Source organism: Cylas formicarius, unplaced genomic scaffold (genome assembly GCF_029955315.1).
Source record: "Cylas formicarius isolate icCylForm1 unplaced genomic scaffold, icCylForm1.1 PGA_scaffold_8__14_contigs__length_24414737, whole genome shotgun sequence".
In the NCBI taxonomy this organism is placed as follows: Eukaryota; Metazoa; Arthropoda; class Insecta; order Coleoptera; family Brentidae; genus Cylas; species Cylas formicarius.
Genome location: NW_026844361.1, coordinates 2,720,782 through 2,735,583, shown reverse-complemented (window position 1 = coordinate 2,735,583; position 14,802 = coordinate 2,720,782). Strand labels below are relative to the sequence as shown.

The 14,802-nt window shown below is 34.8% G+C and overlaps 1 protein-coding gene across 1 annotated transcript in view; it reads right to left on the bottom strand.

The window, feature by feature from the left end:
- Nucleotides 1-13,341, bottom strand: part of LOC132706417 (H2.0-like homeobox protein) — a 62,163-nt gene extending 48,822 nt beyond the window's left edge. The window contains exon 1 of the mRNA XM_060677748.1: nt 12,901-13,341. Within this exon, the coding sequence (XP_060533731.1) occupies nt 12,901-13,341 (441 nt within the window). The remainder of the gene's footprint in view (nt 1-12,900) is intronic.
- Between the last annotated feature and the right edge of the window lie 1,461 nt (nt 13,342-14,802).

Sequence of the window (14,802 nt, the reverse complement as noted above, 5' to 3'; positions counted from 1 at the left end):
ATAAGAATCTCAAATCACATCAATCGTAGCGCGTTATATGCAGACCGATAAATACAAAAGACAGCCTAAATTATATAGCCTTTTTATTGAATTGAAGAGTTCATATAAGGATATGGTAAAAAAAATGAAACGAAAACTAAACTAAAAACTGTTTTCGAATAAAAACAAGAAAAAATTATGTTATCTTTCAACACACATCTTCGCCTAACTCGTCTTCTGCTAATGGGCAAAATGTCTTCCTCACTTGGTTCATTGGTTTTCGATTTCACCTTTTTCTAACTGCACTAGAGAGAGCGAGAGTGAGCGAGAGACAGCGAGAGAGAGAGAGAGAGAGAGGTGAGAGTGAGAGAGAGGGGGCGAGAGAGAGAGAGAGGGGGGGGAGAGAGATGTTTTTATCAGTCAGTACAGACTATTTATGGAATTCGGGTATTTGAAAGATAATTGCGTAATTATAAGAATTGTATAAGAATTACAACCAAATACACAAACCTCAAACGACTTTCGAGGAATTACACGAAACAAGGAATCCCAAATATAACAGGAATTATGGTGACAGTGTTTCTCTGCGGCGTACATTCGTCGAATTCCTAAAAAATATATTTTCGTTTGCGTTATCTTTAATAAATTTATGACAAAATCATTTGTAACACTCCAGTGCACTTATTTTTCTTTCAAAAGTGCACTTTTTCGGCGTGCCCTGTATAAAAGGTCAATATTACATATAAATTTTTAAGTACATTAGCTATCACCTGCGAAAGTGTTAATTAAATAAGGGGCAGATAAATGTAAGAACAATTAGTGGGTTCTTTAATTTTTTACGTTGAATTTGACTACATGTTCCATTCTGGTATAACCGACGCCATTGCAAAAGCGAATATATTTTTAAATTGGACGTCAGGGCCAATAATGGCCATATGTTTCCCATAAAACTTCAAATGGACCGTGATTTTTGCAAAAATTTTAGCAATTTCATTAAAATTAATCGGAAAATCGAGTTTCTCCAGAGAAGTAGCGTCGTTTTCCTGGATCGTGACGACATGGTTAGAAAATTGTTTATAAAAGTACGCCGAATAAAAACGCCTCTCCCTTCGCGGAGGGAGCTCCAGGGATGCCAGACTAAGTGGTCCAGCAGCTGACGCTGATCGTTTAAGCTGATGCAGGGGAAAAGTCTGGATTTTGCGATAGCTTAAAAAAGTCTCCTGTTGCGACCGTATATATTTAAAGTATACGTATATTTAACATTATATATACAGGGAAACTAACAAGTCGGTTTAACGTCCAACGTATACAGGGTGAGTCGAAAAGATGGGCCTTAAATGATGGATTCTTCGGGAGAAAATATCGGAACTTTTATGTCGCCATTTTTTATATTTTGAAATACAGGTAGAGATAGACAATTTGACTCTTTCATTTACCCTTTGTCGGTATATATCTGACATTCTAAAGATTCAAAGTATCTTAGTAAGATAGGCTGGTAAACTTCTGTGAAGAAAATAGTAGTTTTGTTTAAATTGACTGTAACTCTTGGAACATTGAACGTTTTGGAGGACCTTATTTCTTAATGCATTAACAGCGTTAATCATGACACTTTGATTCCATTGGCTTCTTTTTTTCATATTTTTAGGCATCTGCAAAAAATAATTACTTAAAATTAGAAAAAACTAAAAGCGCTCCTAATCTCATATTAAGATCTTTGTTGTATCTTTAGGGCGAAATTATTTACATATTTTTTTCCAAACATGGCATACGTTTTAATGCATAAAACGCATTGAAACAATAAAGCAAATTCCACACTACAAAGCAAATGGGCAAAACTTATTTATTTTCTTACCTTTTGAACAAAAGAATCACTTCAAAGGGAACACTTAAAAAAAATGCTTAAAATCACTTGCACGGGCTGTGTTTTGACAGCAACTAGAATCAATTCCAGTTGATTGCGTATTTCACCTTCCGGTAAATTAATTTAGGGCGCTGTCGCTAGATGGCGGCTGTTGTGGAGAATAGGCGCCATTCTCATAATTAGGTGCCTGTGAATTTGATAAAAAAGTAAGTCAACCGACCAAATCATTGTTGAGTTTCTGAAATTACCATCAAAGGGCATAATTGCCATATTTAAAAGCCCTTTTTTAATATATCTAATGATGAATGAATGAACAGCTTAGATAAGTTTAAACAGTTTTTGTTACATGCTTTTTACTTTGGCTTAATGGATTTTAATACTTTTGGAGACCTTAAAAAGGGCTTTTCCTAGCCAATGAAATTGGCTATGAGATGAATTGATTGCGACACCCTGCCACCAGATGGCGTTTTCTGAAGTGAATTATCAAAATATGAAAGTCTTGTGGCCATTTTTCACTAATGGTAAAGGTCATGAACAAATTTATTTGAACTTGACGATTCTACTAGGAAACGTTCCCTTACAAACTCACGAAACTCGCAATTTTTTAGACCAAACTTTTTCAAGGCTAGGAAGAGGTACTTTGTTTCTGCGGCCTCTCCGATTTCCGGATTTTACTGTCCTGTACGTTTACCATTTTGGTAGAATAAAAATCGCCCTGCAACAACCTTTATAAAGACCATTTTTTGTTGTGCTTTATCCTTGTCAACATTTAGGCGTTAGTCTTTTCACTGCCTTGTTGAGCTCCTGATTCCAATGACGTAAAAAAAAATTCCAAAGGAAATTATTATTGTTTTGCCATTATGGTTGAAAACTGCATCTGGTGCCAGGGTTCTTAATCGCAATCATCTCACTCATAGCATGTTTGATAGCCCAGAAAAAAATCTTTTTAATGATCTTTTTTGAGATAAGGTAAAAATCACCCAACAAAAATGATTTGAATTTGTCTCAATTTAAATACAGTGTACATTTTAAGAATCATTAACAACAAAAAATTTTTGAGTTTTAAAATTCAAGATGGCAATTACGCCCTCTGGTGGCCATTACAGAATCTCAAAAATTGTTCCCAGAAATTTCTCTTGGCCGATTTATAATATTAAAAAGAATAATAATAAAGTTTATTTTTTTTAGACTAAAACGAATTTTCAAATAACGCTATCAAACACCTGATGGATTTCTAATGTGTGTGTAATTATCAAAAAATGATTTAGCTCCACTAATTTTTATCATACAGTGTCTTTAAGTTTTTTGAGTAAGAAGTTGAAAAACTTTGGTGCCAGAAAACACAAATAATCTTTGCTTGACGATTTTTTACTTACTGAGACCACAACCCAATCATCGTATCGTGGAGTTTTCCAATCCCTTTATTAACGCTTTACCAATTTTGGGTGGGTGGGTCAAAACATCTTGCTTTATCTTATTATAGATATATTAAAGAAATAAGTAAAAATCATAGATCCATAATAGTTCAGTATTTTGTTTCTTTAATTCTTGTGTAATGTGTGATGCGGATTTCTTATTGTAGAAATGTAATTTTTGATAAACAATTAATAATAATAATAATAACGATAATAATAATAAATAATATTTGTATATTTGAAAACAATGTGAAATTGTACTTTTTACAAAACTTCTGGATTCCTCCTGCGTCGGTTTTTGCTGAGTCGAACTTGCTGACGTTTTGCCAATCATCCTGTTGGCTCAGCAAAAACTGACGCAGGAGGAATCCAGAAGTTTTGTGAAAAGTATCGCAGTGGAAGTTTCTTTCAAAAATTAATTTGAAATTTTTTCTTTTAGTCTTACCTTGAACTTTCCATTTAAGATTTTTTTCTAAAACATATATTAAATAAGATATATTACTTTTGTACACTATCTGAACACCCTGTATACTTATTCTTACTTGCATAATATTTGTTTTGAGAAAGTTTAATCGTTTTGTGCTTTTTATAAAAATTGAAAGTTTTATTTTTTACTAGTCCTTCATCCAGATTATCGAAGCTCTACTGTAACCTTAAACTAAAATCTACCAATTTTTGTTAAGAAACTTTTGATCATATTGGCCTTGGTTAGTTTTTATGTGCTAATTAAATGGTTCATATTATTATTATTATTATTATTAAATTTTTAATTTTATTCTAACCTTCAGGAAAAAAAAACGTATACCTCAACGCGATCGCCCCCAAAATAACGATACGTTAAAAACCAGCGTAATTTTTCGCTCGATAAACTCGCTCCTGCCTAAACAACACAATTTTTCCGGCAAATTACGCCCCAGACAAAAACCTACCCTTACATCCGTATATTATTCTAAAAGATTAAAAATCGGCCGGGCAACACCTTGTAAAAACATCCCATTATGTACCTATCTATTAACAATGTTCGACAAACCACCGACTCCATTGTCGGCGCACAAAGGGATTTTTTTTTCTGCCCCGATAATCCCCCCGGCGAAATATTTATCGTGAGGCTTAAAACGTCCCTTATAGAGGCGTGTTATTTTTATAGCTATGTATTTTTTACGACCGACGGGATTGCGCTTTTTTTGTGTTCGACTCGGCAACAATAGGAGGCGCTACGTCCCGAAATTGTTTTTTTAAGGTACTATGGGCGTGCATAATAAAAATATGTTCGCGAATGTGCTCGCTCGCCGGACAACTTTTATGGTCTACGTTGTTGTTTGGCGGATTACGGGTTTCCCACGCAGATCTATTTATTTCGAAAACGAAACTAAGAAAAAGGCAGGATATTAGAATAAAGTACATTTCTACACCGAGGAGTTATGAAGTGTGTGCTTATGAACTTGGTTTATGTTGGTTACGTTGTCACCAATGCTTCCGGAATCTCTCCAAAGAGAGGATATATTTACATGTCTTCAAGATTTGGTTGGTTTCATGATTGTTGATGAGTTTATTTGTTATAGTCTTGAGGCCCTTTCATGTTCTTTTAGCCTAGTTGTACGAGGGCTGCCTTTTATATTTTGGGATATCTTCAACTAGACTTGCCATCAGGTGATGTGGCTGAAGTTACATTGGGATTTGGATTCGAATTTGCGAATATTACAGTGGACCAGTTCGTTATTTACCTTATTAAAAAAAACGTATTCCTGTGGAAAGACCGGGAAAATAGGCACGGGAATATTGTAAGGGAACTCCCAAAAACCATGTTCAATGTTGCTATACAGGAAATAACCCGTTTTGCGCACGCATCACCCCAAATAATAATTTAATTAATATATCGCAATCTTAAAAAAATCTGACGTTGTCCCAGATGTTCAACCAGATCAATGAAGAGCCACTTCGAAGAGCTTCAAAATTATGTACTACTCAACCACCTTGAAATGGTCGGGAAGTATAGTAGGGCAGTACATCATTTTGAAGCTCCCCTAAATGGCTCTTCAACGATCTAATTGAATATCTCGGACGTCAGGTTCTTTTTGAGATTCCGAAATAAATAAAACAAATATTTGGTTATTTCAATATTGGGGGTAGTTTTATATATTCCCGACGGTTTCAAGGTGGTTGAGTTGGATATAATTTTTAAGCTCTCCTAAGTGACTTTTTAATGGTCTGGTTGAATCTCTGGGACAACGTCAGATTCTTTGAGATTGCGAAATAAATAAAACGAATATTTGGTTATTTCATTATTGGGGGTAGTTTTACATCTTCCCGACCGCTTCAAGGTGGTTGAGTTGTACATCTTTTTGAAGCTCTTCAATGGTCTAACTGAATATCTGTTACAACATCAGATTTTTTTGCGATTGCGAAATACATACATCGAACTTTTGGGTGTTTCATGATTAATTGATAATAATCTTCCCCACAGTTTCAAGGTTGTTGAGTAGTATATCGTTTTGAAGCTCTCCTATGTGACCCTTTAATAGTCCAATTCAATATCTGGGACAACGTCAGGTTTTTGTGACATTCCGAAATAAATTAAACGAATTTTAGGGTATCTCATTAATAGGGGTAGTTTTATATTTTCCCCACCGTATCGAGGTGGTTGAGAAATACATCATTTTGAAGCTCTACAAAGTGGCTCTTCAACGACTTGGTCGAACGTGTGGGACAACGTCATATTTTTTTAAGATTGCGATATATTAATTAAACTATTATTTGGGGTGATGCGAGCGGAAAAGGGGTTATTTCCTGTATAGCAACATTGAATATGGTTTTTGGGAGTTCCCTTACAATATTCCCGTGCCTATTTTCCCGGTCTTTCCACAGGAATACGTTTTTTTAATTAAGATAAATAACGAACTTGTCCACTGTAATCTTCAATCAAACTTCAGCCACATCATCTGGTGACTAACGTTTTTATCGGGAAGTTTGACATTTTGAGGTTAAAGTACCATCTAGGGCTACTGTTTATCGCTGGTTTTCGGATTTCAATCGTGGTCGCAGTTTTCTTGAGGATGCATTAAGTGAAGGTCGTCCAAAATCGGTGGTTGTCAAAGATGCAGTGCGGACACTGAGGTATCTTTGGGCTTTAGTGTGACCAGCATACATACAATTTTGCATTAACATATGGCCGCTAAAAAAAATTGTTCGCGGTGGATTCCACACAATTTGACATCAACTCAAAAAAAGGCTCGTGTTGATTGGTCGAAGGAAATGCTGCAAAAATACAATCGCGGTGCTTCCAAATACGTCTATGATATCGCGACAGGTGATGAATCATAGATCTATGCATATGAACCTGAAAGTGAGCAGCAGTCGATTGTATGGGTCTTTCAGAATGAGACAAAGCCTACAAAAGTTGTTCGTGCGCGAAGCACCTCGAAACAAATGGCAGCCTGTTTTCTTCAGGAAAACTGGCCACGTTGCAATTGCTTCTATGGTGAAAGGTAAAACAGTGAATTCTCAATGGTACGCAATCATTTGTTTGCCGAAAGTGTTCGAAGAAATTAGAAAAACCAACCGCCGAAGACGAATCACTCTCCAGTGCACACAAAGAACTTTTTGAGCATTGGAAACGTTAATTTGATGAGCCATCAACCATATAGTCCTGATTTAGCACCTACGACTTCTTTTTATTCCCATACATTAAGACTAAATTACGTGGGAAACGGTGTTTGACACCACGAGAAGCGATTGATGCTTTTAAAAAGCATGTTTTGGAGGTGCCCCACTCGATGCACTATAGTGATGTTGAGAAGAGTGACTTCACTAGTGTTGACGTTTTTCAAAATTTTAAATGTGATTCTGGGTAGAAGATAAACCAGAATAAACGAAGAATTTTATAAGCAGATGAAAATTAGCAAAGAAAATTAGGGATAACAACGTAACAAAAACATGGCGAAATGTCAGCAAGTTCTTAGGATGAATCCAGAAGGCTTGTAAATATTATTATTGTAGCTTGTGGAAGTTTCTTTGAAAAATTTACAATGTAAATATCTTACAAACGGTATGACGGTATATAGAAGTGATCATTCTACGATAATTTTTTGAAAGGAAAACGAAATTGCTGAATCAAAAACACTTCATTAAGAATAAGTAAGTTATGGATTGGAAATGAACACTTTCTCATTAACATTAGCATTGACATTCATTAATTTATATAAAATATCTTTGAACGGAATAAAAAATAGTATGAAATGGTTGATGTACCATTAGCATAATCAATAATGACAAATAATAAAAATATGCATTAGTAAAATGTCGCTCATTGTTGTATCCTTTATAAATCAAATTGTGAGTAAATGTTATTCACAGCAATATTGCCGATTTTTTGTATGTATTAAAATCGAAATATCTCGAAAAAGGAGTGTCTTTTAAGTTGACTAAATTAAGTAAATTAACTGAATTGCTTATTTCAAAAATTCAGTATTAATTTGCACCAGCAAAACATATTATTGTATATTAAGTTTTTAGTTTTTCGTCAAAACACTTTTTTGTAATTGATTTTTGTGGTTTCAAATAAGCTATTCAACTATAAAAATGATATTTCTAATAATAATGATGACAAAAAAGTGGACCATTAATCAAATTCCATCCACCAATCCATCCACCATCCACAAATTCATGTCCGAATTCCCGAATGAAAAAGTTTAATCAACGAAGTCCACTCAGGCACTGACAGTTCTAGGGTATTATTTCTATGTTTAAATAAGGGAATAGTTAGAGATAGCTTCCTAGTGTAGTGGTAAGATATAATGTCGCTGTCATGAGGAACTGGCTGGTTCGATCGTGCCTTTAATAATTTTTTTTAAGATTTCTTTTAGGTACCCACATTAATTGACTTTTTCAAAAATCAATTTGCTTTGATCTCAATGTCCTGCGCAATATTTGTATTTGTAAAAGTGGTGGAAACTATTTACATCAATAAGGAAGACCTATTATGCCGTTGGTCTGTAAAGAATCTTAAAATGCTTAGAAATCACTGTTTAGATTGCTTTTTCGATTATTTCCACCTCGTTTGTCAAGATATCCGATAGATATGTTGGGACATGCGTTGAAATTCTGTGGCGTATATTTAGTCGTATTGATTAAACATACCCAGATAAACCACAATAAAGCAATCGAAACATTCTTTACATAGCTTCAGCAAAAATCGGTGAAAATTGGCCAAAAACACAAAACGATTGTTGGTACTGTCAATTGATTTAGGTATTTTTCAAGTAAACTTCAATAGGCTACTGTAATAATATTTACAAAACGTTTGGATTCTTCCTGCACGAGTTATTGTTGAATAGAACTTGCTGACGTTTCGCGAATCATCCTGTTAGTTTCTTCAGAACTTTACTGAAACTGACCCACATTCTACTCTGTACCTTCTTATAGGTTGTTTGAGGGAGTAGGTTATCAACTCTTCTTGTTTACAGAGCCTTGAAACTATTTCAGCTCTAGTCACCGAACCCTAAATTAAAATAATTTTTTGGCATGGGCAAGATTTGGAGTCTTCGGAACGGCCCTGATCAATCCGGACTCAGTGCACGGTATTGGGCTAAAGGAGTTCCTGACCTTCTGTAGGAGGGGCGCCATTCTGGACGCCCTCTAGAGCGATCTAGGGGCACAACGGGCCCATCTGGTGACCTAAGTGCTTGGACGCCCGCGGGGGCGCCCCTTTTTAATACCAATACCAATACATATAATTTCCGCATGAGGTGTATTTTGTGATGGAATGCTTAATTTCCATCACAAAATACACCTCAACACAACCTTCCAAAGACAGTGCGTCCGACAACAATCCCACACTTGCCACTGTTGTCCTTCCTTAAATTCAAAACATCACTGACCACATATCAAAAGTTCTTAAAAAAATATAACGTCAAAACAAGAACACTTGTCCAAAAATCTCTCAACATCTTCGATGCGTCCAGAACAAAATTTCGCTTGGGATGCCAGGAGTAATCAATTCTTCTACCAATGAACAATTCGAGAATATATAAAAGTCTATAAGCAACCAAACAATCTTAACCGCAACTAAGGTCTTTACCTTTCACCAATATGGCAATCCTCAAACAATAAATAAACAGAGTAGAATGCGAGTCAGTCTCAGTAAAGCTCTGAAGAAGACAACAGGATGATTCGCGAAGCGTCAGCAAGTTCGATTCAACAACAATCGACGCAGGAGCAATCCAGAACTTAGTTGGGTATTTTAAGGAATAGTAACTAAATGTTACTACTAAAACCGCAGTCGAACTCGAGGCCAAATTTACTCAAAATTGAATTAGAATTTCGAAAATATTTGTTATTTTTAAAGGAATCGGGTTCTTTCTTGTTTCTTTTAATATTCAGTTGAAACTCCACTGGTAATCAAAATATCTCAAAGCACAAAATTAATTTTTATGCTAAGTTCTTTGGAATTAGCCTGGAATTCGACCGGAATTGCACAATAATTTCACTGCGGCTTACCCCTTCGTTTTCTGTAAACTGAAGTATTATTTTCTACTAAATAATGAATCAGAACATGTAAGAGTAGCACAGTAATACTTGTTTCTAATTATTCTGATTCTTGACTGTGAGGCCACAACAAAACTATCATCAACGTAGAGTTTACATAATAAATAATTTTAATGTTAAACCTTTTTTAATTTTTGTGGTATTAATTATTTAAAAAAAATTATATCGAATTTTTCACGGGCACAGAAATTATAAAATTCTTTTATTTCTTTGGATATCCATTTAAAAAAAAATCAGTTGGTCTAGTTCGTTTTAAAAGTTTCCGTAGACGATGAGTCAAATTTTCTTTTTCAAAGCATTCGTGATTGAAATGGGTTTCTTTAAATGGTACGTTCGATACAAAGACGAAGTATAATCTGACAGATGGGTCAATATTCTCTCCGAATGGGATAAGTCTGTATAAAAGTTGTCGTTTTGAAGTCTTAGTAATAGGAGAAGTCTCTAAGAGGCATGTGGTATTCTCTAAAAATATTCACTAGTGACCTGTACCTACCAATACAACAGTCAATAATGCATCTAATACACTCATAGCAACAAATTTTACTTAAAGAATAAAAATAGAAGAGAAAAGAAATATCCGCAAAAATAAGGTACGAATTATAAAACATTAACATAATATTACAGCAAAATCAGCAACAAGAGCCAATTAATTGGCTCTTGTTGTATATTTCTAAAAAAAGAAAAAAAAAGGAAGCAATGCTGATTTTTTTATAATGACAAACAATAACACGAAATTAGAAAGTATAGGAAGATCAAGTGCAATGTAGTGATTATAATATATATATATATATATATATATATATATATATATATATATATATATATATATATATATATATATATATATATATATATATATATATATATATATATATATATATATATATATATCTGGGGTTATAGCGTCCTGCACCTTCCGGTTCCCAGTCTCCATTCTCGGCGGTCATTCCAGTCACCTGGTCAAATTTCGTTCTGACATGGCTCGTTCTATACCTTTTTCCCACGTTATTTTAGATCTTCCCCGTTTTCTATTTTCTCGAGGCCTCCAACTCATCATTTTCTTAGGTATTCTTCGGTCATCCATCCTTTGGACATGGCCAAACCATCTTAATTGGCGCTCTTGCATATCTTCTACAATTGTTCTCTTTACTTTCATGATCTCTCTTACTCTTTCGTTGGTGATTCTATCGCGTCTAGATATTCCACCTGATCTTCTATAAAAGTCCATTTCGATGGTATTTAATTTTTTTTCTGTTGTTTTTATTTAGTTGCCATGTTTCACATCCGTATAATAGGACATTTTTAAAGACGGTATTATATAATTGGTGTTTCTTATCTTTACTTATGTTTTTCGACCATAAATCAGAGTTTAAAGCTCCAATAATTTGTTTTTCTTTTATAAGCCTATTTTCTATCTCTCTCTCAGTCCGTCCGCTATGATCCATTACTGTTCCCAAGTATACATATAGAATGATTATTATTTCATTTAATCATTTTAATTTAATTAATTTTAATTTAATCATGAATCGATATTTACAATATGCATTATCGGAGTTCTATCAATAAACTTTGTGAATTTAAGACAAAAAACATGTAAGCGTATATTTTATTTAGAGTATTTTTATGTATACGGGGTGTTCTGCCAGGACAGTCATCAACTTTAGTTTTTTAAATGGAACGCCATGAATATTTTTAAAAATTTTAATTATTCGCCTGATTCTGAGTATTTCTTGTCATTACATGGCATACGAAATTTTAAGTAGTTTCTGATAAAATGTTCCATTTTGTTTGCGGAAAATCAGGTCTTTGGATAAATGTGTTTTTTTACACCGGAAAACTAATATTAGGAATTTTTATTATGATATATATACAGGATATATGGTTATATTATACAGGGTTTAACTTTGTGAAAATTGAGACAAATAAATAACGTTAAATTGTGGCGCGGTAATTGGAGAGATACTAAATACTGTTCCTGAAATAGAACAGCCAAATTTAATTTGGCAACAAGGTGGCGCTCCTTATCATCAGTGGATTTTTAAATAGAAATTTCAGACAATGGATTGGGCAAAATGACTCGGTCTGGAAAGCAAGGAGTCTGGATTTAAACCCACTGGACTCCTTTAAAAGAGGTGGTATACAAAAATATACCCATAGAAGTTCTTGCATTACAACAACAAATTCGGGATGCAATTAACCAATTAAATGCGACTAATTATATATTAAATACAATATAAAATAATAAATTTTATTTTGAAATGAAATGAAATAAAATAATCTTTAACTTTTAGAGTATTTTAAGTAAATAATGAATTGAGGTTTATCGCCCGAGAATCGATGCAAATCGTCAATAAATTGTGTATCGTTGGATTCGAAGGGCTATCCGAAAATGGAAAAATATACAGAGTGTTTCATTTTAAAAAATGGGATAAGTAACAATTAGCGAAATATCGCAACACTGCTAATAAAAGTATTTCAATTTTGAATATCGTCTTAAAGAAAGTATTATTTTCCAACATATGTTAGGCAGAAAAATGTTTTAAAAGTTAATATGCAACGTTAAAAATTTTTTCAACATAAACTGAATCCCGAAGATATTCGATAATAACGGTGCATTAGATACAAACCAACTTTTGTATTCAAACTTTTTTTATAACGCTCATAGATTTAGAGTTTTCGCAGAGCTTTACTGCTTTTTTGTGAAACGAAAGATGATCTAAACAAATTTTTCATTACTCGTTTAGTTAGCCACCACTCGTATCTCGGGTAATCAGTTTTTTGTAAATGGTTTCGTCTTTTTGAAAAGAAATCAAGCTTGTTTTTTTTTTAATGGAATACCCTATATCTTAGAGGCCAATTTGATTCCGACCAAAACAGTGTACGTTGAACTCAGCATTACGGAAAAGATCCTCTATCTGTTTTACCCATTTATAACCGGAATCAGAATTATTCAAAAGCACAATGGTACGTCTAAAACTAATTTGTGTTTTCTCGGATGGAATCTTCATTACACAGCTAATTGTCAGCTGGATAATTTCGACGTACCAAATTCCGACTAAGTCCTTTGGATGCATACTCACCGTTGCAGGTATTCCTTTGCACCTCCTTCTTCTCGTCACCCAAAATCGCACTCACACTAAACTTCAACACCGGTTTGTTGTCTTTGATCAGGCCGTCGCTACCGAACCGGCATTGGAAAAAGTTACAGTCCAAACGGCCGCAGTTGGAGCAAATCCTGTTCCTCAAGCACGTGTTGAACCTGTTCAAGAACTCGTTGCTCTTCTCCGCGGGCGACAGCCTGTCCAGTTGGTCTTCGAGACCGTCTTCATCGTGCGCCGGAGACTCCGGGCTGTACCCGTCGCGTTTCGACCCGTCCTCCACCAAATCCTCTTTCGCTTGATCGCCGAGGTCCAACTCCAAATGTTCGGGCGACATTTTCCCGCCCGCCAACAGATTATCCATCGAGAACGGGTTCTGGTTGTTGTTCAGCGTCTTGAGCATTTTGCCGCGGTGCGTCATGAAATGAAACGTGTTCTGAAACATGTTCTGTGACGTCACTGTATCATCGTCCGGTTCAATTTACGACGAGCGCGCGGATCGGAGGGGAAAGAGTCGGAAAATCGGAAATCTGATGCGCGCGGTGCGAACGCTAGGTTGATCCCGTCAGGACTGATGTATTTGCCGGCTCTGGGCCTCCCTTAATGTTTAAAAAGGGGGTTGGTCCATAGCATTGCGAGGGGTGGAGTTTTCTTCGTCCGTCTTTCGCGCGACTAGAGACCGTAAATTGCGCTTTTATAGCGCAATCTCGATTGTTTTTTTTTTTAGGTGCCCGGTTTTATTATATTGCGAATGCCGGGGTGCGAGGGGTGTGGGGAGGGGGTTACATTTTGAATGTAGCGTGTAGTAATAATTATTATTGCCGCCGCTACGCTCTACGGTTTTGAATTCTCAATTATTATTATGGTCACCGTGTTTATCGTCGATTTCACTATATTTTATTGTCTTCATTCGCTTTATCTTACTGTGATTCACGTAAATTTTGGAAGCATATTCTTCTAAATTTTTTGAGTAAAAGAACTCTACTTATCGTAGAATTAGCAACTTAATATTCGCTACAAATCTCCTTTGTTTTCTAACCATTTTCAATGTCCTTTAAAATCAATGATAGTTTATCTTTTGACGAAATCGAGTGTCTTTTTTTTCTTTGATTCATATTTTATGGTTGCATTTAAAGCACGAAAATATTAATTAATTAATAAATAGAAACTAACAGTAACAGTAACTATTATATTTAACAGAAATTCATTTCAATACTGGTATCAGAAAACACAACATTTGAGGTTATGTTGTCGTCGACAGCTGATTTTATTTCTTACTGGAGTATACTTTACTCAAATATTTAGTTTTGGTTAGTTTACTTACTTACTTACAATAACTATAGCACTAGATAACGCACGTAATTTGATAATTTTACAATAAAATAGTAAGGCATGAAGTTTATATCTGTTAAACATGGTCAGCCAGCCTGACCATCTGAGATTTCTACGTCGAACCCCGTACACTAGTCTAAGGCAGGAGTTTTGCATTTTTTGTATAAGAAACTTCTCGATATGATCTGTAACACTATTATAAAATCTATTTAAATCTGAAGTAACAGAGATATTCTCTTCATGGATGCTTTGTTCAGAGAAGGAATGATAGATCTGAGTATCATCTCCGTAAAGATAAGTAATATTTGATATACCTACAAATTAAAATCGAAAATAGTAGAGGGCCCAAGATATTGCCTTGAGGCACTCCCACTCTCCGGCAATGGAGTCGAAGCTGACTCGTCAAGCACCACAGCTTGTGTCCTATGAATTAAAAACGAAGAGATAAGCTCACATTTCGCTGAATCGGATGTAATCTAATACTGAGACGAGGATTTCAAGATTTATGATATCATACAATTTACTGAGATCAAGCAAAATCAATACAGTAGTTTTGTTTCCATCGTGACCTCTA